Source organism: Falco naumanni, chromosome 2 (genome assembly GCF_017639655.2).
Source record: "Falco naumanni isolate bFalNau1 chromosome 2, bFalNau1.pat, whole genome shotgun sequence".
Lineage (NCBI taxonomy): Eukaryota > Metazoa > Chordata > Aves > Falconiformes > Falconidae > Falco > Falco naumanni.
This window is the reverse complement of record NC_054055.1, coordinates 58,286,895-58,314,427: the sequence shown is the minus strand read 5'-3', so window position 1 is coordinate 58,314,427 and position 27,533 is coordinate 58,286,895. Positions and strand designations below refer to the sequence as shown.

The following is a 27,533-nucleotide window of genomic DNA, read 5'->3' as shown; positions in this document are numbered from 1 at the left end:
CTCCAAAGGTCCCTTCCAACCCTGATGTTCTGTGGTTCTTAACAGGAAATACTTATCCCAATATAGTATAAGTTTACTTGTAACTAAGAAAATGTGGGTGCATTCCTACCCAATATAAATATGTCATTACAAAGTTATCCCACTAATACTTTGAAGGCATTTTGGTGCCTAGCTTAGACATTTTCACCTTTGTTAGTTTTGGTTTTGAGCCATATGGATTTAACACACTTTCACTTAAAGCTTTTGGCTTTTAGTTAAAAGGAGTTAAATACCTCTGAAAGTAGATAATACATTGGCTTTGCAGAAATAAAAGCAAACCTAGGTCATCCTACAGGAAAGCACATCTTGCGTAGAAGTAACAAGCAAAAAAAAAAAAGACTTCAATTGAAGTCTTTATTTTAGAGAGCACAAAGTGAAACGGTCAGAATAAAATAACATATTTTGAAATGTTCAAATAAATTTCACTAAGTTTTTTCTTTAAAAATCTATTTTTTGTTTTTCCTTGAGTCTTTAGTCAACTATTCTAAATCAAGGCTTTAATTTAGTTTGGATGTCACCTTATAAGACATCTTCTAACACTTCCCATACAACTGATAAGTCTCTTCTGGCATGTAGTAGCTTTAAGGGCATGGTCTAACATACAGCGTGCCATCTTTTATATTGACTCTTTTAAAACAATTTTTGTCACTTCTTGAGCATTTGTCTCTCTGTAACATCATCTAAAGTAAGGATAACCTGCATGCGTGACTGTTGAATTGTTAGCCTGTACTTTTCTCCCCATTTTTGCTGCATTTTGCACTATTTTACCAGTAAGATAGAGGACTTTATGAATAACCTCCATTGGATATATGTATTTTATAGATAGATATATATATTTTAAAAAAAGTACACTGTTGTGGCTTTTTTAAGAATTCCTTTCCCAGTAGTTTGAATGATGATAATTTCAAGCATCCTAAAGGGATGTTGAGGGTGAAGTGGTTTGGGGAGGAAAGTTTACTAGCTCATATTAAACAGCCAGCACTGGAAAGAGCATGCGAAGAGGAAAAAATAATTTTTACAACTGGTGTTGGCAGTATGTATGTGGTTTCAGCAGCAATATTTTGTACTTTTTGTTCACTGTAGCTGCTGAAACCTGTTCAGGATAAGACTACTGTCACTAGGTGGACATCATCAGATTTACAGAGAAGGAAGGAGAACCTTATCAGATGACAGAAACTGCTTGAACACCTCCAAAGTAGAGAGAAAAATATAAAATAACCATGTTAAAAACACAAGAAGGAGAAAGGCAAAAGCTAAGCAATAACAAATGAAAATGGACGTGTCTGAAGACAAGTCAAATGGTTTTGGGGAATCTTGTCTGTTGGCTGGCTTCTGTCTCACACCTACATCTACTGTAGTTCTTTCCTCTAAAATGTCTGCATGTGGACCTGTTGATCAGTGTAGAATTGCTGAGGAAGATACCTTTCTACACTGGAAATTTAAGATATGTCATTATTTTTTGCCATGAAAATGTAGGTGGTGGCACCTTATGTCCCTGAATGAGGTGAATGATTGAGAATGACTTCTTTGTGTGTGATTTACTTTTGTTTTATTTTATTAAATATTTTATATATAAAATAATCACATATGCTTATTTCTCATCTTGATAGAGCTGAAGACTGATCTTGTTGATTCATACTTTGCAACATTGACTCTTGTATAAACTATGATGTGGAAAAAGGCCCACTTTAGCTACATATTTATATGTTTATTTTAGATGCATAAGTACGCATTGTACTAAGACACCAGACTACAAAATACTTGGCTGTATTTTGGCAGTTATTTAGTGCTACCTGCAAGCATGTTTGTCTTAAGAACCCTAGGCATCTTCTATTGCTTTGCCTTAAAAGCATGCACAAGGAGGACTAAGATGACTCAGAAAATTGCATGCCAGATTTTAATATCGGTAAAATATATCATTTTTTTAAACCTCAGAATCAGAGCAGTTTGCTAAAACTGTCAAGCATGAAAACACCACCTAGCCTGAGATAAGTGAAATGGGAAATATAACTTCAAATTGGTTATACATTCCCAAATCCTACATAATGTTAAGTCTCATAAGCAAGCACAACCTTGTGACAGAAAAAGTCTGGAAATCTGAAACGATATCCATTGCAGTCTGTACTGATTATGGACAGGTTCACCATTTGTATTCCATCGGGTTTTGAGCAGCAAGTATTCCTTGGCTGTGAGACTTGGTGAAATGTCCTTTCTGCTCTGGTCTTCTCTGAAACCTTAGCACATAATACTACTATCCTAAATCCTGGGACTCACTCAGAAAGTAGTCTTTAAATAAATAAATAAATAAATAAAAGAGTCTGTTAACTGTGTGTTTCAGTAATGTGTGTGTGAATCCTGGCTAGTGGTAAAAGTGGTCTTCCTTAGTTTGACAGCATAGTAATTGGAAGTTTGGGGGGGTTTTGATCATCTTTGAGAGCACGAGACAAACACTTTGTAGTTCCTGATGCTGCCATAAATCAAATGATAACTCAAACCCAGACAGTTGAAACATTTAACTTCTATGAAAACATAGTTGTGAAGAAAGTTTGTGGAGTAGACAACCCTTCCTTCCTAATTTTTCTTTTGGAATATAATGTATAGGCGCATGCTTGCATTTTAAAATATTTTTGTGCTGTTGCTTCAGTAATTATTTTTAGGTGTCTGCTCTAAATCAAAATATATTGCTCAATCAATTTCTTGATTAACTACTGCAGCTGATGGATGAGCTGAGAATGAGTCAGCATGCATTAAGACAGTTACTAATATGGACAAAATCGACAAATTAATTTTTTTCTCTTTTGTCACTGATCTTGTTACAGTACTAAGATAAAAATCTTTTTATATGTGAAAGGATAGAAAAAAAAATTACTATCATATTGATAATTGTGTAGCAGGATAACAGCAGCAGATGTTCTAGGAGTATGTACTCTGCTAGTTCAGTTTTACTGAGTTTTGCTATAGTGGTTAGACTTCATTCATGAGTTCATGGCTTTCCTGTGAAAAATACCTGAAAAGACGCCGCTCTAATCTCTGTTGGTTTGGTTGTTTATTTTTTAAATAACAGTAACTTTTTAAAAAGCAGTCTACCTGTATGATTATAGAAAACACTTATATTACATATATTAGTTATGTATTATATAAACTATAAATAATTTCCTATCAAATATCAGACTATAGCAGGTTGAGAAGAGTATCTAGACATTCTGGCCTTTAGCTTTTATAATATAGCTTAATGCTCTTAATTCTGTAGCTTGTGAAAACAAATGCTTTAAACTCAATATGGTTTGAAATAAGGAATATGTTTCTAGAAAAATTCATTCTTAAATGCTGCTAGCATATGAATGACTATCTTCTTGCAGTTCGCGGGATTTTTTGTGTTTTTTAAAAACTGTATATTGCAAGATTTATTGGTCCAATTACATATTTTTTGGTTTATGGTTTTTGCTTTTAATATCTCCCCACCTCTCCTACCCAAGCAGTTAGCATTGTTACTTTTCAGTGAAGTCCTGGACTAGATGAATGGCTTGACCATGAGTATGGGATAATTCTTTTTTTCTTTGAATCTTGACTGTACTTGAATATTCTAACTTCAAATACCCTCCCCAGATAATGGGATGAGGCTTTGGTAATGACAGAAATAACCAAATTCTCAACAGAGATAAGTTAAGGTAATGTACTTGTGTACCCTTTCTTTTTTGACTGTTAGTAGGTGGAGTTTTTTCATGTTTTTCTGTGATCTTTCCTGGTGCTGCAACATGTGGAGTATAGGTAGGAGGTGAGGGATCATAGCCCCCTTCTGGTCCAGGCTATGCAAACTCTCTTGTCTGTCTCTGACCGAAGCTGTGAGATTCTTTTCCACATGGTGCAAAATAATTTTGTTCCTGTGTATTTATTTTCATCTGTGGCCCAGAAGATTTTCTAAGCTTTTAAAGTACTCTAAGGCTTGCTATAGTCCTGGTCTGAGAAGCAGAATTTCATGGTCATGGAGAGATTTCTTGCTCTCTGGCAGCCTTTCTATGCCTCTTTGAACTCCAGTATAGAACAGGAATAAATTCTGAGTTGATAGGCTGAAGTGCATACTTCAGTGATCCCAGCCTTCTTTTTAAACCTTCAGTTTAACAGTGCAAGTTTCATTTTTTTGCCAGCTGAGATCTGAACTACTCATTTTGGTGTGGGTTTGTTACTTTTTTTGAGTAACAGGTTTTATTATGTGTTGTAGTAACACTACTTTAATATCTGTCTTCAGAATATTGGAGTTATGTTGTCACAGCGGAATTATTTTTATTGGTGTTTTCTTGCCGATGTTAACAAAACAGAGGAAAACACTTTTCTATGGCATCTATTTCTTACTGATTCCAATCTTGCCCTTGCTATGAAAGAAGGAACACGTTGATGATCTTTGAACGAAAGTAAATTCTCATTATTTGGCTCTTCTGAAATGGTGTGTTCACAGGATGTTTTCTGCTGTCTGGTTTTTTTAGATGTCTTAAGTGTTTTCTGCTTCTGTCTTAGTTGTAGTGATACAACTGAGTGTTGCTATGTGTCATCTTTCCTTTAATTGCAAGTTTCTTACATTGTTTTTGTTGTTTATCAGACAGCATTATTGAAGCGGCAGAGTCGATACATTCGTTCAACAGTTCCTGAAAATGCAGAGAAGGAAGCTCAAAGCTTGTTTGTAACTGAGGTAACACTGGAATTGTATGTGGCTGTGTAATAACAGTATTATATTTGAGTTGTTTTTCTTCTGCTTCATTTATTTAAAAAAAACGGGGAGAAAAACCTGAAACTTTTAAAAATATTTACTGCCACTTGTCAATGATTTCAAGGGAAAATTTCCAGGAAAACCTAGTATTTTTGCCATCAATGGCTGGAAAAGAAGGATTACAGGATAGCTTTGAATTACTTTGTTTGTGTAACTGGCTTTTGCAGATGCTTCTCTGCCACCTTCTTCATGCTTTGGGCTTTCCCGGATGAGCATGGGTGATTTCCATATATAAGTATTGGGAGCAACAGTAAATCCAGAATGAATCGTTGTGTCTTTATTTCCAGATAAAGTGTTTCGCACAAGTTGTTCTTAGTTTGTTCATAATTCATAACTGTAATACTTGTAGAGGCCAAAATTCATTATGACTGCTCCATTTGTATGCAATATATAGAAGAAACATCCTCAGACGTAAAGTTTCTCGTAACTCCTTGCTTATGTTGGCATACCCTTGGTTCTGACTGATGTAGCATTTCATTCAGTGTCTTGTTGAAGCCTTTTAGGAATGAAAGTTTTACAATTTTTTGTCTTTTAATACTATCTACTGGTTTTCTACTGGTATACTTTGAGCTGGTATTTTAACTTCTGAAACAAAGGAATGTTGTAATTCTGAGAAACCTGAAGGAGCTTCAAATAGCTGAATCTACCTTGAACCTCAAAGTGATTTATCCACAGTGATACATACCCTTAATACCTAGCCTAAACAGTTCTAAGATAAGGTTCTAAGATAAATTTGAAGAAGACAGAGAAGGAGGGAGGAGTGTTACAGGTAATTCATGAAGTTTAATGAGTTTCTGCAGAAACGATTGCTTGGCAAGTATTAACTTTGTATTTTGAAATATAAAGAAAATAGTTCTGAATTATTAGATGCTATGTTTGTGTACATGTAAGTGTATTTGTGTAATATATTAATTTTTGTACCATACGATTGCTGGCAACAGATTTTGTTGGTTTTATGTCAAAGCCAAGATAAATCAGTACTTTTATGTTGTAGCAATATGAGTGGAGTAAAATGGTATTTTCTGTAATCTAGACCAGAGCTTAATGACATAATTGCTTTTCAACATGTGCAAGTATACAGTTTAAATATGAATTTAATTACACTAGAAGTATAAATTTAAGGTAAAGATGTTTTTAGTTTCTCTGTATAAGTGTGAAATTGAATATGCTATTTTAATAATATATCTGTATTTTAATGCTGTTTTCTAAAGTTTCAGTCATGCTTTCAGCTGCAGCTAAACGCTGCTTTAACTTTTCAGACAACTGAAGATGGTTAATCCAGATGCTGAGTGTATTTACCATTTTCTGGTTTTATAAAATACACATCTGGCAGATGATAGCATCCCATTGAAACATATCACTTGTTGGAAAAAGCTGTATTGCGCTAGACTGGATTGCAAAAGAAGGGAAGTGTACAGAATTTTCAGAGATTTGCATGTAACCATGATAGTTTATAAACAGCCATAATTTAAGAGGTTTTTTTTGTGTGTGAGTCTAGGGAATGCTTTTAATCCCCTTCCAATTAATATTGATATTTGGTTTTCATTAAAACAGTGCATCAAAACCTACAATTCAGACTGGCACGTTGTTAACTATAGATATGAAGATTACTCAGGAGAGTTTCGACAGCTTCCAAAGTATGTATGTTATCTAGTGGTATAATAAAGATTTTGCATTGGTGAAGGAACTTTACCTGTATTTAATATATTAATACCTTTATGTAATAAATACATTAATATGTAACTTGAAATATGCTGTATCAGTGTTTAATTGTCAGTAGAGATGATAAAGATTCATTGGATGGAATTTATAATGATGAACTCAAAGATGTAAAATCTTGTTAAACCATTTTCTGGAAAGATACCGTAATAACACTGCCTTATTAATAGGCAGATCAAAACAAGAAGTTGTATCATTGTCAATGTGAATGTACATATGATAAATAAAACAGGCTAATGTTTAGACGAAACTAAAATGGTGATATCCTGTTTTTGTAGCTTCAAAGGCAGCTTTTGGAACACTCTTTAGGAGCTTAGGGAATAGAACTTAACCAAGACGGTTAGAGCAAGTGTTTGAACTAGTGCAGATTTTCACAGGATGATTCAAAGTAAAAGCCTGTTCTACATGTATTACAGAGTTTCTAAACCATCTGTTAGAGAAATCTTTTCCAACTTCAGATTTTTTCAGGGAGAGTATACGGATTAGACCCTTAACTTAAAATATCTGAGAGTGGCTCAATACTCTGAATCCCACAGCTCTGGAAGATCTATGTCTTCCCTACCTACTCTCCTACATCTGTCAGTTAAGAAATAGTTTCCTTTCCCTGTGAAAAGTTCCAGTATGCTCACAGGTTTTGTAAAAGTCAGTATCTGGTTTTTACTTGCCTTGAACAAAACCCACGGTAGTCAGCAGGAATTTAAACACGTTGTCTGAACAGGAGCCAACAGTTGCAGGTATGAATTCTTGCTTCTAAGATATTAGGAATGCAGTGAATAGGAAGGCATTTGGTTCTCTTCAGTTACACGTAGGGACAGTGACAATCAGAACAAAAAGATGACTGTGGGCAGATGTGCAAATTAGGAAATTTGTTGGCTGAGAAATAAGTTTCATGAAGAATACATACTTTTACTCTCTGTTATTCTTGTGGGTTTTTTCCCTTCAGTTAGGAAAATAACATCTTTATTTTTGCAGCTATAAAATATGTAATTAATCACAAAATTTCTAGTATTTTAGAAACTTTTTCTTTCCTAGTAAAGGGACAAAATCAGAGAAGCTTCCAGTTCACTTATATGAAGTGGATGAAGAAGCAGATAAAGATGAGGTGAGATAATAGTAATTCCTTACTTTCTTTTGCTTTCGGTAGAACATGTTGGGTAAGAAGAGTTTACAAGTTGGGTAACCAAGTGTTGATGTCAGTAAATGCCAATGGAGATTAGCTTGAACAGCCCGATAGGTAAAATAACTACATTTGTTTGCCAATCTTCTTTCAAATAGCCTTGTACTCCTGAGGTCTGTCACATGAGTAGAACGAGTTTTGACAGATGGTGAAATTGAAGTTTTAATGCGTGGTGATCTATAATCCTTCAGCTTTCAAAAAATCTGTCTTGCCTTATACTGTTACTGTGTAGATGGATATATATAGGGAAATGTTTCATGCAGTTTAATCACAAAGTAGAGTAAAACCATAGGTGAATCTGCTCCAACAATGTCAGTGCACACACTTAAGCATGCATGACAGTATAGCATACAGTGTGAATTAATGTTGATTTGTTACAAACTTGAGTATAGGATAAGACCTGGAGATCCATCATGGAAACAAAAGCTAAAAAAATGAACTAAAACTCTCAAGGTATTTTCTTTTTTTGTCACTGGCTTAGGGAGACCATAGATCTATAGCCTCAAGCAATTTTCAAGTACGTTTCAAAAGTCAAAGACTTTTTTTCAATAACTGCTCCTGTTCTTTTTGTGATTTTTTTTATGCCACGCCCTATTTCAAAACAGTGTTTAAATACCAGTAGGTTTTTTTAGAAGTACTTGAACTCTTGTGTCACAGAAAAGAATTAAAACAAAATAAAATTGTTTTGTAGTTTTTACCCTTTTACAATTACTTCGCTTATAAATTCCTCGTTTTCAGAACTTCTGCATATGAAATAAAAGTAGTTCCTTGCAAGTTTTCCTGGATTAAATGTGAAAAAGTAGTTCAGGGAGTGCATCAGGATAGGTAGATTCCTGAACAGATAGTCTCAGGATGCCATTTCTCCAGTGCTGCTGTTAATCTGCAGTATGATATTTGGGCAGATAAATTCATGCGTCTGTATGCAAATCTTCCTATTTGTAAGATGTGAATAATTATAATTTGTATTTATACTGAAGTTGAAAAGACTTGGCGTTATTTACTGTGGTAGTATTTCTGACAACAGAAGTGTTTTAAAAAACAGTGAGCTAAACATGAAAAAAAGTTAGGTGAAGATATAATTGACTGATTGTGACTTGGAGAAATACTTCTGGCTAGGGTTAGTTAAACACTGAAAAACTATAGCTTGACTATTGTCAGGTGGTATGTGTTTTACTAGGAAGTGTAAGTGGAGAGGACTTCCTGTTTCCTTCTGCCCAGTTTCCTGTTAGAGCAGGCAGGAATGTCACATCTCTTTTCAGGGGTACAGCCACTGGAGAAGAGGTCTTCTATTCTTTCAGGAACTTAAAATACAAACACAAGAAAAAAGCATGCTAGGAAGAAAAGAGAGCTTAATGGGAATAGGGTGGGGGCACCATAAACTCTTTCCTTAAGGGAAGAATTAATGCAAGACGTTCTTCTGTCAAGCACTGACATCTTTGTATGCCAAAGAGCATGTATACAAATGTTAGATTAAAAGTTGTTTGGTCTTTTTTTTGCACTTTTGTTTGTGTGTTTAAGCAAGCTGATTTGTTTAAGAGAATGGTAGAAAACAAAAAGCTGTAAGTGATTGAAAATTGGAGGAAAACCAGATAAAGATTAGTTTAATCTTGCATTGTTAAAAAAGAGAGAATACCTTTCCAAAACAAATTTGCGCTATCTGGCCATCAGGTTGATGTTTGTAAATGGAATTTTTAAATCAGCCTGGGGTAAGGGATCAAGATATGAAGTTGGTTTTGTTGAAATAGTTGCTGTTGAAGTAAATTTTGGAGCAGAGTTTGTGGGAAAGATCATTAAAAAAGTGAAGCACAGTGTGCAGCAGTAATAATAAAAGTGAGGAAATGAACTTGCCAGTTGGAAACAGGAAGTATGTTTTCAGTGTAAAAGTCGGGTGTTAACTGAGTTGTGGGTTCCTTTGTATTAACAGATGGTCAGCTGGAAAGTCAGTAGCTTTTTGGCTCTGTAAGCAGGAATTCTGCCTGACAGAAAGAAATGGTGTAACTAGAGAGGCCCAAATGACAGTCAGGTTTATTGTTGGAAAACAGCATGCAGCTCAACAGAGCTGGGAAGCAGTGCATCTCAGAGGCTTAGAATTGGAAAAAGAGTTTAAATAGAGCTATATTTTAATTTTTGTTGGTACAGGTAATGAAGGAATTCTTAATGTCAGGTCTGTACGTATGGTTTGTGAAATTACAGGAAAACAGTGGTTGGTTTGTGCCAAGTTTTGATGGTAACTCATCATCTTACACCTGTAAAAGATGGTTTTAAACCATCCTTTCCGTGGGGATAACTCCCGCCACTGGAGGTGGGGAATCGTACTTGGAAACCCAGTGTTTTAAGTTGTTTCTGTGTCCTGGTGGTTGTACGAGAAAAATGGTTATCTAGAATAACAGAAGGGGGTGGGGACTAATGACTTGAAAATATGAAACAAGTAGACTGTTTTACTTGGACAGTGAGACCTCCTGGGCCATATGAAAATGTACTGAGTGTTTCTGGTCTATGCTTCTGGGGCATTGTATCAGATGCTCTGATAGTTGGTGACCATGTCATCCCCATGGGGCCTAACTTCCATAGTGTGAAGCTGACTAGAATTTTTGAAGAAACAGATTGATGCATCTTTTGACTTCAGTTTGCACTTTTTTTGAAGTTCATGTGCATATGCATATGAATATGCAGGCTAGGCAGAGTAAATAAGTTGTAAATGAATAGTAACTTTTTACAGAATGTTCCTTAATTTAGTTCCGGAAACTAATTCATACTATTGCAAAATTTGGTTTTAATGTTCAGTTGTTGAACTAATGACTCTATCCCCAATATGTAATTACTTCTTGTTGTATGTTCTGTTAATAGCTGAGAAAAGGAATTAGAAAAAGTAGTCAAGTTTTGTGGTTTTGTTTTCAACTGGATACTTCATTTATTATCCTAACATTCAAAATCAGCTATCAGGAGCATTTCTGCTCTAGATGGCTGAAAATCTTCTACATGTCTAATGCATTGATGGTTTTGCTTTGTCAAAATGGGTTACATTAACTGGAAACTATGGTATTGTCATCTTGGTACTATGCCAAAGGATTATTTGAACTGGTGATCCAATATTTATTCTGTGGCAATTATAAATCTCTTATTTTGATTGGTTTTGATAGTAGAGTGCTGCTTTTTGGTAGTTGTTAACATCCTATGTGTTTTAATGTAGTTATTCTGTTCCATCAACTGGCAGATGGAAGTGGTATACAGGCAGTGGGTATGATGTGTGATGAATGCATTGGGTCTGCTGTTTGTGAACTTGCCACTACTGGCAAGTTTGGTCTTTTCTCTTTAGAAAGCTTTGATTCTGATTTATAGAAGGGCGGATCCAATTCAAGAAATTGAGTTGTAGTTCTCTGTAAGTTCTTAAGTAATGTCTTTGAAGTAAAACATAGAAAGCAAAATAGTTTGAGAAATCTCGATTCAAGTTTCCCTTTCTTCATCTTCAGGATGCAGCATCTCTTGGGTCTCAGAAGGGTGGAATAACAAAACAAGGATGGCTGTACAAAGGCAACATGAATAGTGCAATCAGTGTGACAATGAGAGTAAGTTTAAGAATGTCTTATGGGTGGTAAAACCTGAGCACCGATATTAAATGTCACTGTGCCTTTGAGAAGTCAATTTGTATGTGGTTTACTTCTAAAAAAATAGTGTGGGATGAAAGAGGGAAGCCTGTACGTAATTTATATCTGTGAAATTTTAATTTCCTTTTATTGTACTTGAATCAGAAAAAATGCATTAAAAATCCAGTATATGGGAGAAGTCTAGCTTTTAAAATAATTTTCTTAACTGGACCATGTTGTGTGTTATTAGTAGAGAATGGGCTATATAATGTTTTTATTTGTATTGCCTCTTTATTTAGAAGCAAACTTAAGGTACTTCTATGGTTATGACAATAAATATCTATTATGTATAACATTGTAGAGGACAGTAACAATACAATCTTGCTTCATGTTTTTAAGTGTTTTTTTTAGAATTAAAGATTTTCTGATTTATTTTCAGAGGATACCGACTAGGTTATGTGTAAATAAAAGCTTTTTTCTATAACTTACTGGGTAAATAGCACTTACAGGTTTTGTAACATGAAGCTGATTAATACTAGTATTCCAATTGTTTTTCTTTCCTCCTTTATTTTTGCTAGTCTTTTAAAAGAAGATTTTTCCACTTAATCCAACTTGGTGATGGATCCTATAATCTCAATTTCTACAAAGATGAAAAAATATCAAAAGAACCTAAAGGGTCAATATTTCTAGATTCATGTATGGGAGTGGTTCAGGTAATTATAATTTTTCTTCCTGTTCTCCAGTTAATTCTGTTTGATAGCAAATGGATTTTGTTAAAATACAGATAAACTTGTCAGATATAGATAAGTGCCGATTATGCAGAGGAACAATTAGACAATCTGTATCTTGCAAAAACAGTGAATGAGTTTTTAAAGGGCAGGAGGCTGAATTTGAAAAATCTTTCTGAAAAGAGCATAATTACTAGTTGACGATGAGTATTTATCAAAAATATCAAATAAAATCTTAAGGCAAAGACACAAACTCCCCCCAACCTTAAATCATGGCAAAGTAAAGACAGCATAAAATCAAAGTTCATTTCAATTACATTTTGTGCTTACATGAGTTGCAAAATGTTTTGCATAGCTTCTTGTGTGGGATTTTTATTGTGCGAATTGTATTAAATTCAGTCACCCTTCCAAGTGCCACAGAAAAGTTTTTGGGTTTGGTTTGTTTTGGTGGTGTTTTTTTCTGTGATTCTGTTATGTATTTAAGAGTACAACATATAACTGTTCTCTTAGGCCTAACATACGTGGGAAAAAAACTCTTGAATTTTAGGATTTTGTTAACTTGGATAGAAGTAGGCAAAGTTTAATAAAAATGTATTTCTTACATGATTTTTATTTTAGCATGAAGTTGTTTGAAGATCTATGCAGAGAGGTACAACAGCTTTACAGAGGATTATTTTCTTCCAAATATTGTAGTAATGTTTTTGGATACATACTTAATAGACACTTTGCATGGAAAGTCTTATAACTCTAATAAATTTAATCATATTGCAAGTTCTGTATACAGATTTACACACATTGTTTTGCCTTAGGGGTACAATTCTTGCCAACTCCACTGAAATGAGTTTGATTTGTGTTATTCAAAACAAACTGACAAACAAAAAACCCGGTTCCTAAACACAATTGTAGTCTTTTTTATTTTTTCCCCCACTTAACATGTATCTTTCATTCTGTTGCTCAACTTAGTCTGCTTTGGAGTCCCTCTCTCTGATAATATGTATTCTCCATCTTCTGGGCTGTTTCTGGCTCCTTTTGTTTCCCACTTAGGTGGTGGCTTGTTTCTGGCTCTCAGCCTGTGGCTCTGGTACAGACTGTTGTGGACACTACAATATTAGTTTACATCATCAGAAAACATTGAGATTTTCCAAAGTTAAATGAAAGAAAGGCACTGCAGCAGAGGGAAGTGTGAAGTGTTGCAGCTGGGGAGAACAACCCCAGGCACCAGTACATGCTGGACAGGCCACACATCTGGAAAGCAGTCGGCAGAAAAGGACCCGGGGGTCCTGGTGGACACCAAATTGAACATTAGCCAGCAATCTGCCCTTGCTGCAAAGAGGGCTAATGATATTCTGGGCTGCGTTAGGACAAGTGTTGTCAGCAGGCTGAGGGTGGCAGTTCTTCCCATCTGAACAGATGAATAGCACTGGCTAAGCCATACCTGGAGTCCTGCATGCTGTTCTGGGCTCCCCAGTAAGAGACAGACATGAACATCCTGGACAGAGTCCAGAGGCTGAGAAAGCAGGGTTTGTTCAGCCTGGAGAAGAGACGGCTCAGGGGGATTTCATCAGTGTACATTTTACTATGGGTTCTGCTCAGTGGTGCTTGGTGACAGGCCCAGTGGCAGCATGCACAACCTGCAACACAAGAGGTTCCCTCTGAACATCAGGAAACTCTTTTTTCACTACAAAGGTAACCGAGTGCAGGCACAGGTGACCCAGAGAAGTTGTAGACTCTCCATTCTTGGAGATAATCAAAAGCTGCCTGGACATGGTCCTGGGCCAGCTGGCTGTAGGTGGCTCTGCTTGAGCAGGGAGGCTGGACTAGATGACCTCCAGAGGCCCCTTCCAACCTCTAACCGTACTGTGATTCTGTGGTTTTGGGTTTTTTAATTCTGAAAATCCCCTTTTTTTAAAACCATCTTTTCATGAAGTACTGTTCCATGCTTTCTATTCCATCAGTTCAATTCAAGTAACCTGAAATTTCCAGACTGTCAGAAGCCTGTTGTGGTTTTTTTTTTTTTTTTTTTTAATTGCTGTTCCTTTATTCTACTGCCAGGAAGGTTTTGGGCTGATACAGTAGTCGTAAAGTAAAATTGTACTTTAGATGCTTAAAGTTTACAGTTGGATTGTCTCTTGAATACCATACTGTACTCTACAGTACCAGCAGTTTCATAGCATATCTTTTTGATGAGGGGTTATTAGTTCCTATTGTATTCGTATAAAATTTCTCATTTCTGTGTTGAATTCATTTAGTACATATACTTACTTGTTTTTCAAAGGCAGTAGGTGCACAAGAAAGAAAAATGCCGACTTCACTAAGAGACATTAACGATAGAATAGAGCAGAATATGCACCTTCATCAGTACTTGTATACGAGCAATGCTGAATATGTGCAATGGAAGGGGTTGTTTGTTGGGGTGTTTCTCTTTTGTTTTGGGCTTTTTTTTTTTCTTCTTTGATTTTTTTTTTTGTTTGGGCTTTTTTTCACAACTTAAATGAAAAGACAGGAGTTCCCAAAATACTGTTTGCGTTTGCATTTGTTTTGTTTTGCTTGTTTTGTTTTAATGCTGAAGTATATTGAGACTTTTCTGCATCACAGAGAAGTGCAGTCACATAATATATGCAGTGTATATATTCACACATACAGTCATATATAGGCATGGTTGCTCCAGTTCCGTGATATGTGAAAACTGAGAAGTATGTATGGCCTGTATCAAGGTTTTATGCTGTGAAAGTTAAAGGTTACTGTTCCTAAGATTTTTTTCATTTATTTCAGGACTGATTTTAATTGTTAAGACTGCCTTAGACCTGAAGTCCATACATTTGTTTCTGTTTTCCTTAATGGAAACTCATCTTTGGTAGAAAGCAGACTGTTTTACCGAGTAGTTAGTCTGTTGTTTGAAAAATCTGAGTTATAACAAAACTAAAATGTGATTTGGCATTTAATTTAACTTCAAACAACCAAACAAAAAAATACCCCAACCATTAAGTCTGTCTTACGGTGTGTTTGAATGTTTATCTAATGAATTACCAATTTTTTAAAATTAAATTGACTATAGAATTTTCATATAAGACTTGTGAATTCATTCTCAGGAACATGAGTCAAGCTAGGTAGCCTTTGAAGGCTTGATTTAAGTTGTGCAAAGAGGGTGACAGTAATGGTTGAGGAACAAAGGAGGAACTGATTCCCAATTTCAAGTGCATTTAAAAGACTAGCAAGATCATGGCATTCAGAGCTGAGGTTGGTTATGATTTAACCTCCAGTGTGACATCCCAATTTGCAAATGATTCTCACTCAAATATTAATAGTTTCATGCTTTTTTTTTTTTTCATCAGTAGATCTTAGTTAGCTTCATTTCTAGATGATATGAGTACAGGAAGACTTGATATTTGGAAATTGGATTTTTTGTTTTTTAAAAATTATTACAAACAGAACGATGAGCGGAAACTGAAAAATGGGCTGTTATCTTTCATACTTCCACATGTTGCAGCTGTACAAATAACTTGAGGTCAAATGTCAGAGAGGAAAAAGTGTAATTATAATATGCTTGTTCAAAATATTAAACTGTATTTTTATTAAAAGTTCTGAAAAACATATAACTTCCTTTGATTGTGAGTAGACGGTATGTAAAGATATTGTAAAGATTTTTTAATTTTCTTCTAGAACAATAAAGTCAGACGTTTTGCCTTTGAGCTCAAGATGCAAGATAAAAGTAGTTACCTTCTAGCTGCAGATAGTGAACTTGAAATGGAAGAATGGATAAACACTCTGAACAAAATCCTTCAGCTTAATTTTGAGGCTGCAATGCAAGAAAAAAGAAATGGAGAGTCTCATGAAGGTAAGTAGGGTTTCTAGCAACGCTAATACAGTTATGTGACAGCATGTATGTGCATGCATTTGGAAAGAAAGGCTTTATTGTGACTAAATTTTTTTGTTTTCTTTGGTCATAAAAACTGTAGGCTTTTCTACTGTCTGTCCGAACTGATGAGAGTTTTGACCTTTTGGCATTAAAATAGCATTGTTCTGTATTGATACTGGTTGAGATAAGTCTAGAAGAGAACAATGACAAGAAGTCTAGAAAAATAGAACTTACAAGGAAAAATCAGGACTGAGGCTGTTTAAGGAAAAGAGAAAACTTATGCGGGACTTGTTCTGAAATGTGTCAAATTCTGCTGAAAATGGAATAATCTGTTCTGTGGTTACTGTAGGTAGAAGAATAAGAAATTGTGGTTGCAGTGGGGGACTTAAATTTAGATATTACTCCCTTTGCCACAAATGCTTCCCTAAAGTACTGAAATAGATTGCTCGGGTGTAGAATCTTTTCTGTTGGAGCCCTTTTAAGAATAGGTAAAATGGGTATCTGTAAAAAATTTGATGCAAGTATATTTAATAGTTTGGTGACAAAAGGATAGTCTAGGTGTCCTCTCATGCATTTTTCTTCATGGGAGTGGATGGAGAGGGCGACTGGTTTGAGACCAAGTGTATACATATCCAGAAGGACCTGGAAGAGGTTATAGAAGGATGTTCTGCTTATAAATAGCACAATATACCAAAGGGATCATCAGAGATTAAAATGAGTTATCACAGTTTTGGTGACGATTGCTGGACTTCAGCATAATGTTTGCAATAAAAGCAAATGAGAAAAAGGGAAGCCTGTACCTCTGTGAAAGACATTGTAGTCAGTGGTCCCCAAATGACCTTAAAACTGTAAGATGGTTTTAGCTAACTGAATAGTTGCTTTATAAATTCAGTAACCATGGGAGAGTAGAGATGGGAACCTAATGAACAGAGGGAACTTGTTTTGAAATCAAGTTACAATGCATAGTGGAAAGGGTAATGTAAATTTGTGCAATGAGTATCTCTTTTCCTTGTACAGATGTCAAAATTAATATTAAAGCTATTTTCTGGGTAAAATTAGAAATTACTTCTACTATATCATTTTATATAACTGGTTACAGCCTCCAAGAAGTCACTGCATTAGAATGAAATGAGGGAGTCATCCACAACTTGTTTATGTTAACAATTTTCTTCTTTGAGGGTGTAGGAGTTTAAAAAAATAGCAAAAATATTTTTGATGTTTTTTGATGGAGTCTTGTATGAGTAGTTTGAGGGTTTGGGATTTTATTTGTTTGTTCGCTTGTTTGGTTTTTTTTTAAATATTTTTTTAATGTTGTTTTATAATTTCAGATGATGAACAAAGCAGAACAGAAAGCTCATCAAGTAATTTTGATAACTACTATCCTGAAATTGCCAAGGTAATATATATTGTTAATGCCAGCTCAGGATATAAAGTACTAAACATGTTAGCCACATGAACTTTCAGTAAAAGTAAGGTATTGGCTTCTAGCTTCCAGTCAGTTTGTGGTGCTTTGAAAGCTTGAGTAGACCACATGAATAGATGTGGTTATTGAGCTGCTTATTTTCTGTTTTGGAAGCAAACTACCTACTGTCTGTTGCTTATGTAAACCTTGATATTCTGTTTAAAAGCAGCGTGTTTTATCATGTTATTAGTCTATTGTATTTTGCATATTTGGCATTGTTATATTATATGCAGGTAAGTGCTAAAGTATTTCTATAGCAATCTAGTTACACTGAAGTTTTATTTTTATAGTTAGAAGTCCAGAGGAGCTTAATAGCAGTGATGGTGTATTTTAAGATGCTTGTGTTTGTAATGAACTGGCAAGTTCAGTATACTTCTTGTATTGCCATAGTTCTTGCTTTTCAACTTTGTTCTTACAGAGGTGTGGTAGAAATAGAAATAAGAATACAATAAAATAGAAATTAATAGAAAATATCAGTAACTCTTCCTCAGCTCATTTGCAGACTTTTCCAGTTAAATCTGTGACTTGTGTGTTGCAGTAAGTTTTGTGAATTCTGTAAGAGAGAAATTTTTGTTAAATCATGTAAGGACTGGAGCTGGTGACCTTTTTCTATTGAAGTTTCAGAATGCAAACTCCTTCCTGTGACTTTCTTACTCTTTCTTCAGTGGGGCACAGCCAGCAGTCTTGAAACTTTTCTACTTGACCATGCTCTGGAATGCACTCTCCTCCTTTTCTGAGAATCTGAATGACCTAATAAGCTGCACTCCCTTCAGGAGTATTTACAAACTTGAGTACAAGCAGTAAAACAAATTTTATCTATTACAATATCTAACATATCAAAAGGTCCAGGCAGAATACATTAACAGGCTTTCAGCACCCGAATACAGTTGGCTGACTTAATTCTTTCTGTTACTGCTTTGTAATCAACTTAGCACATGTACACAATAAGCTATTATGTGACAGTGTAACTCCAGCTATGGCTGTATTTGGAAATTAATTGGGACTGTGGTGCATACAATGAAGTTTTCGTTGGAAGAACTGCAAGCATCAAACAGCATACTTACATGAGGCTATGAAAATTATTACAGAAACAAATATAAAATCAGATGCTCTTATCGTGTGGGAAATTTTTCTTTGTTTATAGTTAGTTATTGGATTTCTTAGGTTCCATATGACTTCCAGAGGGGACTTGTGTTCAGGACTGCAGCACCTGCTTATAGTTTTAATACTACAAATGCTGCTTCCTGTTTCCGTAACCTTCTGATCAGAAGCCTGCAGCTCTTTAAACTAGGTATTTTTCTAGCGTGTTATTTTTCTCGGCTCTTTAAACACTTACTTTTTTTGTTTCATGGTTATAACCCATTTAAATTTCTGTTTCTTTAAAAATAAGTCTTTCAGTTTTCCCATTCAAGTTCATCTTTACTAAACACTACCTTTCAAGATGATTTGCTCTAATGTATTTTTCAACCCTTTTTTCCCTGAGGAAAAAGTACAGGGAAAAATCTGCCGATTTGTGTTAGTACACTGTTTATGACTTAGCTTGATAACTTTATATAAATACTGTTTGTTTCAAGAGCTTTTTTTGTCCTCTATTCTTGCCTGAACTGTCTTTTCAGCTGTTTTTTGGGTTTGGTTCTTTTTACCCTAGTGGAAGCCTTACAAAGCACTGAGGCTTCTTTTAGAAGAGTTTATAGCTGCTCTATTATTTTTGTTGGTTCTAGGGGGAGATTTTCACAATAGCTGACCTCATATCCTTTTGAGGAAAGAGAAATTCCTTCAGGGGTGATTGTAGAGCACCTGACAATAGGGGAAAAACAGTCTTCCTAGGAAAGGTTTAACCCTTGTGAGTACATCTCCAAGCCTTCATTTTTCTCTGAACAGCTGTTAGTTTATAATATAAACTAAGTAAGATGGTATTGTGCATTTCAGTGCACAGATGTACACACATAAGTCTCTGTCTGTGCTGCCTACTTCATGTTCTTTGTGTCTGTAACCAGGAGTGAATTAGGGGTTTTGGTATGGGGGCCGGGGGTTGTTTGTTTGTTTGTTTTTTTAATCTTCAGAGAATACAAATTATCCTGTCTTAAATAACTATGTGACTGTCATTATCAGTGAACCCAAGTACCTCCTTAATCATTGTGGGTCCCAGTATTCCTTGAGGCAGGAAAACATTGTCCCTGTTTTACAGATGAGGAAATGGAATTACAGAGTCACTGCCGTACTAAAGACAGGGTCAATGAGTACATACATTTTCAGTTTTTGAGTTCTGACTGCCTGCCCCATGTCTGTCAGATAAGCATTTTTGTCTTGTCTTTAGTGCACAAAACACCTAAGAATCTAAAACTATCCAAGGTGCCTTAGCTGAAACAGTTTCTGTCTTGCTGCTATGACTAGAGCATCTTCCTCATCAGGTCTTGCCACTCACTATTCCCGTTCTAAAACATACATGCAACCTTCTTGCCATCTTTAATCTTCTTCACAGTTTAGTCCTGTATTTCTCAATCATACCAGCTGTTGAACAAGTAAAGTCTGCCAACATTCTGCTGGTACCAATGTCTGGGTTGTGTCTTTCACAGCAAATCTTGTCTCTTCCTCTGTGTGTGTTGCAGATAATGAAGTAAACGAAATCCATTAAAGCATCTATACTCAAAATCACACTTCAGAAGTTCCTCTTCTGTAATACGTCCTTTAAGTCAAATTCTTTTGTTTTATTATTATCAACCAAAAATAGGATTTCAAGCTCTTAGTGCTGATGGTTTTGGGGTTTGGGTTTTTTCTTTTTTTTTTTTTTTTTTTTTAAGACATGGTAGCAGTTTCTTCAACCTCCAGCAAAGCAGATGTAGACAGCAGATCCCTTCAAGCTGATGGTTGCTGATGTGCATTTTGGGTTGGTAACTTCTTCTAACCCATACAGGCTGATTCAAAAATAGACACCTGTCTGTAATGTAATACTTTGTATCCCTGTTTAGCCAGCTACTACTTTGGGAATGGCAACTCTCCTACATGGGTAATTTTGGCACATGCATGTCTGTTTGTCATGTCCTGTGACTTTAAAAATCATAGAATAGTCTTTAAATAATATCTTTTTAAAAAAAGTAACCAATGTATACCATCAGTTTTCACATTCTATTTTATTCTGCTTTAACAAAACAGTAAAACAAAAGTAATAGGCAGGTATCCACAGATCCCAGGCAGGATCAGTGTATAGTGTATTCTGCAAACTGAGTTTTCAGTGTGAGGGTTTTATCTTTTGGAAGTTTTTTGGGTTTTTTTCCATCTACCCACAGGAAAACCACTACTCTGGCGGTAGGACTTAAGGGAAAAAAAACAACAAAACCACAAACAAAAAAACCAAACAAGAAAAAGAAAAAAATTCAGCTATGATGGTGTTTCTTAATTTAGGTAACCTGTTGTTTCCTGAGCAATCATATGGTCTCAGAATAGCTCTGAACTTCAACCCACATTCATACCACCACCTTCTTTTTTTTTTTTCTTTTTTTTTCTTTTTATTGTTGTTGTTGTTTAATAAAATAGTGTTACAAAATTTATCATTTAAGGAGCCAAAGTGCTATATGAGCTATACTGGAGTATACTTCCCATGATCTTGGAAGGTCACATGTTGCTGATTTAAATTTTTGTGTTTCTAGGCCTGCACAAGCCTTTAGAGGAGAGAGGAATCTTCTCTCACTTTTTACTTGGACATGATGGAGCAATTTAAGGAGTTGCAAAACTCAGGGAGATATGAGTGCATGAATTAAAAAATGTAAAGCTTTGAACATTACAGAAAAAGGAATGTTGTTGAAAACCACTTTAATAGTGTTAAACTAAGAATTTTTTTTATTATTTATTTATTTTGAACAGAGTACCAGAGAAGCAGAAATCAAGTTGAAAAGTGAAAGCAGAGTTAAACTTTTTGCCTTGGATCCAGATGCACAGGTTAGAATTTTTACAAGGAAGCATGTTACTTTCTTTTATGTTGAAACTTTTGAGGTGAAAGACAATTTACCTTAATTTTTCTTTTCTCTTTTTAAAGAAACTTGACTTTTCTGGTATTGAACCAGAAGTAAAGCCATTTGAAGAGAAACTTGGGAAAAAAATTCTTGTGAAGTGTAACGATTTATCTTTTAATTTGCAATGCTGTGTTGCAGAAAATGAAGAAGGACCAACGACAAATGTAAATAATTAATTTTTTTCTGGTAATATGGTAATGAATGTCTTAATATTTTGTTGGCACTATTCTTAAGGGCAGGAAGTCCTTACTGTGATTGAGAAACATGCAGTGGGTTTTTTTCTACACCTTTAAATCAAAATGAGAGCCTAAATCCTACAAAAAGTAACTTTGCTGCTTATCTTTTTGTTGTGTTGTAGAAAATGGAATTTTTCTTGTACTATTATATCTTGTCAGTAGTATCTAGAGTGATGGCCATGTGTAAATGCTTACAAAAATGTTACTCATCTTCCTTTGATACACATTTTTACAGTAATATAGATACCAGCAATGACACTTGATTCTTTTTTTTAAATGTCTAGGTAGAACCTTTTTTTGTTACATTATCACTATTTGATATTAAAAACAACCGAAAGATTTCGGCAGATTTTCATGTTGATTTGAACCACACCTCAGTAAGGCACATGATATCCAGTGCATCTCAACAAATGATGAATGGCAGTGGTGATAGCTTACACAGAATTCAAGACATTCACGAAACTGTGTTACAATATCCAAAGCAGGTAAGAACCAGTAACCTAAAGAATTAGTAGGATTTTGGATACGAGTAGAGTTTTCTTGCATGCTTCAGATAGCTTTTTATTATGTGATGTAAAATGTGTGTGCATTTTCATTTTATATTCATCTCTTCTTTTATTTCCAGGGAATATTCTCTGTCACATGTCCTCATACTGACATTTTCCTTGTGGCTAGAATAGAAAAAGTATTACAGGGAAGTATTACACATTGTGCTGAACCATACATGAAGAGTTCAGATTCTTCAAAGGTATGTTATCTTTTTCTGTGACGTGGAAAAAATGCTGAGGCAAGACTGGTAGATTTCAAATTAATAAATATCAATTAAAAGCTTAGTTCTTTTATACAGAATTCAGATAACTGAATGATTTGATATTTTAAGTTGTAGTTGCTACTAGTAACTGAAACATTAAAAATTAAAACTAACATTTATTTAGCTTTTTATAATTGTGACATAATCTGTAATTTTTATAATGGCTTTAAATGAACTGTTTTCACAGAAGAGTATTATACTTCAATGTAAAAGTTGAAATTTGTTGAAAAATGAAATATTAAATATAGGTCAGAGGTTAACTGTATGTCTCAGTTAATGCATCTTTATTTATTGTATCATTGTTGCTTTTTGGTGACCATAGTTTACTGTAACTTTATCTCCGCTCTTGCTGTTTTTTCCTGAAGAGCCTTTAAGATCATTATGCCTCTGTTTTTATGTATAAAATGCTTTGCAGATTTCATAGAACTCCAAATTACTTTTCGTAATAAACCACTGAAACATCTTAAGTTTGCAGGTACCTAGGATGCTAGAACATTTTAATATTTTCTGAAACATATCTACAAGAAGCTTTGTCAGTTGCTGCTTCTTTTTCGTTGCTGAAGAAATAGTTTTAATTTTGTTGACTTACAGTTATGCTTAAATAGTTGGACCAGGGTACTCTGAAAAGTGGGGGTTATTTGTAAGCAACATCAGCTACTGTCAACATTCTTCCTGTTTTCAGCTAGTGAAAGGGAAGAAGGAAGGGTTAACTTTCAGTCTCTGCAAAGGAACAGTCTTCTTTCCTACTGATTTAATATTGGCTAAGTTAACACATAAAAAAACCTTGTATTTTTCACTTAGTCTTAATATAGATCAGACTACTGATTTGCTTTTCCAGGAATACTTGAGTTACCGTTTTTTCAGCTATCATTGGAAAACAGCAGCTTTGTATTTCAGGAGTCTGGTTTTGAAATGTATGCTGTTACTGAGGTAAAACAAACCTGAACTGAGTAACTGATCTTGGTGGTCTTGGGCCTGAGCCCCATGGGAAGGTTAAGTAAGTCCAAGTGTTCCCAAATTTAATGCCAAGTGCTAGGCTTGTGTTGACCTGTACTGCAGGCATAGCCAATAGGAACATTCATGTGGATTTCTGGCATTCATTTGCTTATGATGTTATACAATTGAATACTTAGCTTGATTTATTTTTTCTCTGTTCTTGTTCTCAGGAATTACACTGTATTAATTTGAAATTAATTGAAATTGAATTGAAAATTGAAATATGAAAAAACCACCCCAGTACCAGCTATACAGGCCTCCATGTGTGTCAATGCAATGAGCAAGTTCCAGTTCCTTGCAGAATTACTGCTCTGGACAAGAAAAAGGGAAAATGGAAGCAGCAAATTCTGTAGCCAAGAGATCTCTTGTTCTCCCCTTAAACATTGAATACAGTGAATTAATGATGATTACTTACCAAGGTTCTATGCTGCTGAGTGCAACTTCCCCCTTTTTACAGGAAGGGATAATGGAGAGTTGGCTCAAACAACACACTAATAGAAACAACCCTTCATAATGTCATCTGCAGAGATCAGGGATAATATTCTGGCAGGTTTACTTTGTGGATTTTTGTCTCTGGCAAATAATTTTGCTCTGTGTAGGTACATAGGGGAAGCTGGTTTCTGGAAGAGCAAAACCCACTGCTCTGTCAGAAGCTTCAGCTTTAACTCAAATGATTCAGCTCAGTGTTGAACATCTCAAGCTAAGTGGGTTTCTAGCTCTGATTGTTATACATGTTGGTTCTATGCAATGCAATTGTTTCTTCACGTAAAAGTTGACAAAACCAAAAAGTTAAAGCTCTAATGTAAACGATGTTGCAATTATCCATGTGGTCTTCATAGAACTCTTCACTGTCAATCTGTGTATACTTGTAATATACAAGTATTGCAGAGTATTTTACTTATTACAGGATTGTGTTGTAGTATATAGAGAGGGTGGTGAATAGGGCATCAAGTGTCAGGGGGAAATGTTTTTATCTGGAGTCACAATTTTGTCTTAAAAACCAGTTGAATTTTGCTCCATCTTTTGTATGAGTTTTTGTATGTAATAATTTTTTTTCTTGTTTAATTAAATATGTATTATCAGGAGTGTAGACGGGTCTGTGTTTTCACTTGTGAAATGGTGTAAATCAACCTGCTTAACTTGAAATGTTAGGAGATACTTTAATTTGTCTTTCACTTGCATACTTAGGATTAATCTTCTAAAGAAGATTTTCCAATTCATACCTGTGTCAATATATGGGGTTTTTTTCTTGTGTACTAACGGTACAAAAAATGTAGCTTTTAAAATGTGGCTATTTCTTATGTCCCTTGAAGGTTGCACAGAAGGTTTTGAAGAATGCTAAGCAGGCATGCCAGAGATTAGGTCAATACAGAATGCCTTTTGCCTGGGCAGCTAGGTAGGGACAGATCTTATCAATTTGTATTTTTTCCTAACTTTTTTTAAAATGTAATTTTCTATCTCACTTCCTGTAAAACTTAAGGTGCTATTTAAGTTTTTTCTTATTTTGCTTTCAACTAACCAAGTATTTCTGACAAACTTACACTTCAGCTCTGTAGTATGAAAAAAATTTATAAAAATTCATTATATTATTATTCAAACCATTGAATATTTCCAACTGTTTTCTATTGTCAGTATTTTTTATTTTGCTAAGAATGAAATGGTTCACAACTGATTTGTTAGACTGAGCTATTTATATTTTAAAATTCACCTACAATGACAAGAGCGTTAAATGCTTAATATGAAGGATAGTGCAGTATGTTCTAATTTTTAGTAAAGAAATTGCCTGAAGTGAATTTCAACACTTTATAAACTCAGCTGAAAGCAAGATTTTGACTTTCAGGACACTGTTTAAAGATGCCTCAGGAACTCTGGACAAAAATTCAAGATTTTCTCCTCTCTTCAGACAAGACAGTAATAAACTTTCAAATGAAGACATGCTGAAATTGTTAGCAGATTTCAGGAAGTAAGTCTAATTTCCCCACTTTAAGAAATAAACAAAACAACCACACCCTAACACCCCCCCACCCCAAGCTGTGCCATTTTTTGTTATGATCTTGAACTGGAGCATCTAATCTTCTGGTGTATGTATTTATGTTTTTCACTTCAAATATATAAGTTGTATAAATATAATCAAGGCCTTCATACAAGCTACAGGTCTTTTCTTTGCAGTGTCTGGGGGCTACAAGCAGGATTGAAATATAATGCCGTGTCTAACATGCAGTAAGCATCATATCCTGAAGTAGCTCTGTGGTAGGAGTGCACAGTACACTCTTCTGGTTCTCAAAGGAAAACAAGTATGAGCAGAAATCACATGTTCCCTGACATTGGACAGAGAATGCCAGTATCAAGTCCACTTTCTTGGGAGTGCATGCGCTCCAGATGCCTATGCAACAGAACAGTGGTCATCCTTTTTTACAAAGTATTCCTAAAGATTGCATCAGTTAGTATGCAAGGCTTAAGAATCTCGTACTGACATGACCATATGAATAAACTAGTTTTAATCCGCTTTCTTATTGAATTGGATGTAAAATAATTGAGCAATCTTTGCTGCTTTGCAAAGGCATTTCTGTTGTATAGTTAGCTGGAGTTGTATCAATCTGAACAATCGCTAATTGCAAAAGGCTTGGCCTGTATTTTCTTTATTTTATTCTTGCTTACCAAATCTTCTAAGAAGATGAGGTTTGTAGCAGATACTTTAATTATATTACGGCAAGCTTCTTAGTTTCATTGAGGTTTACATAGCATTGAAATACTCCTTGCCAATAAACAGTATTATTGACACTGAAGCTATTATAGTAAATTAGCCTGACACATCACTTTCCTTTGTGAATTAAGGAAATGCTTTTGGTTATTTCAGCATCCTGTTTGTGGAGTTGTGTACAGTATTTCACAGGAATTTTAGTAAGAAAGAGATTGTAATGTCTAAGTTTTAGCTATTACAATTACAATTCCAATACAGACTCCAAACAGAAAAAGTTGTTTGCTTCACAGCACAGGATTGCATTTTGGGAAAATTTTGCATCGATTTCCTCTGCAATAATTTTTAAAAAATCATGCTGCTCACTGTCTTTACCTATAAAGGATTCTGCACTGGTGGTTTAACATGGAAAATACCCCTACTTCAAATCAAATTTCTGAATTAGTTGCATGATAACATCTAAGAAATTTCATAGTAGGCTAGTTAATAGTAAATGTTTTACAGCATGCGTTATTATTCCAGATAAAGGAGGAGACAGAGTAGAAGATGCATTTTGTTAACGTACTGATTCTCTACTCCTTTGCTGTTCTCCCAAGTCTACCCCATTACCATAAACGCTTATTACTGGCCATTGAGATTTAAAAAGCTTACTTATAGGTCCCCTCTTTTCTGCAAACTATATTGAGTTGTTACCTGGCAACCCCCCCCTATCTAACAAAGTTTTTCATTTTGATTTAAAGAAAGAAAAACATTGTTATTTTGCTTAACCTTTTCCACTCTTCTGAATAAAGCATGCTTTTTTTGCCTTTTTTTTTTTTTTTTGAGAATTTAAAGGAGAAGAAAACTAAATCTGTGCAAAAAGCAACACCAGATCAGTCATCCACCCCCAAACCACCTTTCCTTTCATACTCCTATTTCAGGGTATTACTTTTGCCTCTGTTTCCTATTATCTCTTTTCTCTGGCATCTGATATTTTTGCATTTAGCCTGATTTTGTGGGTTTTTTCCTTCCTATAGACCTGAAAAGATGGCCAAACTTCCTGTTATTTTAGGAAATCTGGATGTTACGATTGATAATGTGTCACCAGATTTTCCAAGTAAGTATTAATAAACACTGCTAAATGAACATTCAAGCTTTTTTCCCAGTTTTTTATTGTTTTCTTATATTTATTTTCAGATTATGTTAACTCATCATACATTCCCATGAAACAGTTTGAAAATGGTACCAAGACACTAATAACATTTGAAATAGAGGAATTTGTTCCCTGCATACCAAAACACACTCAGCCTTTCACCATCTACAACAATCATCTTTACGTTTATCCAAAGTATCTGAAATATGACAGTCAAAAGTCTTTTGCAAAGGTGAGTACAGGAAATCTGTACATTCTTCTTTCTCAGGATTGGTTAAGATTGTTTACATATAATATTTCTGTGATAAGCCTTCCATTAAGTG

The 27,533-nt window shown here is 34.9% G+C and overlaps 1 protein-coding gene across 21 annotated transcripts in view; it reads left to right on the top strand.

Annotated features, from left to right (window-relative positions):
* The window catches only part of DOCK9 (dedicator of cytokinesis 9), a 127,629-nt gene that overhangs the window by 39,321 nt on the left and 60,775 nt on the right, over positions 1 to 27,533 (top strand). For all 21 annotated transcript variants that reach the window (XM_040584431.1, XM_040584447.1, XM_040584444.1 and 18 more), the window contains exons 3-17: positions 4,634 to 4,723; positions 6,356 to 6,438; positions 7,553 to 7,622; positions 11,168 to 11,263; positions 11,860 to 11,994; positions 15,670 to 15,844; positions 17,194 to 17,261; positions 21,189 to 21,263; positions 21,361 to 21,501; positions 21,858 to 22,058; positions 22,199 to 22,321; positions 24,694 to 24,776; positions 25,221 to 25,343; positions 27,095 to 27,174; positions 27,255 to 27,442. In XM_040584431.1, the coding sequence (XP_040440365.1) occupies positions 4,634 to 4,723; positions 6,356 to 6,438; positions 7,553 to 7,622; positions 11,168 to 11,263; positions 11,860 to 11,994; positions 15,670 to 15,844; positions 17,194 to 17,261; positions 21,189 to 21,263; positions 21,361 to 21,501; positions 21,858 to 22,058; positions 22,199 to 22,321; positions 24,694 to 24,776; positions 25,221 to 25,343; positions 27,095 to 27,174; positions 27,255 to 27,442 (1,731 nt within the window). The remainder of the gene's footprint in view (positions 1 to 4,633; positions 4,724 to 6,355; positions 6,439 to 7,552; positions 7,623 to 11,167; positions 11,264 to 11,859; positions 11,995 to 15,669; positions 15,845 to 17,193; positions 17,262 to 21,188; positions 21,264 to 21,360; positions 21,502 to 21,857; positions 22,059 to 22,198; positions 22,322 to 24,693; positions 24,777 to 25,220; positions 25,344 to 27,094; positions 27,175 to 27,254; positions 27,443 to 27,533) is intronic.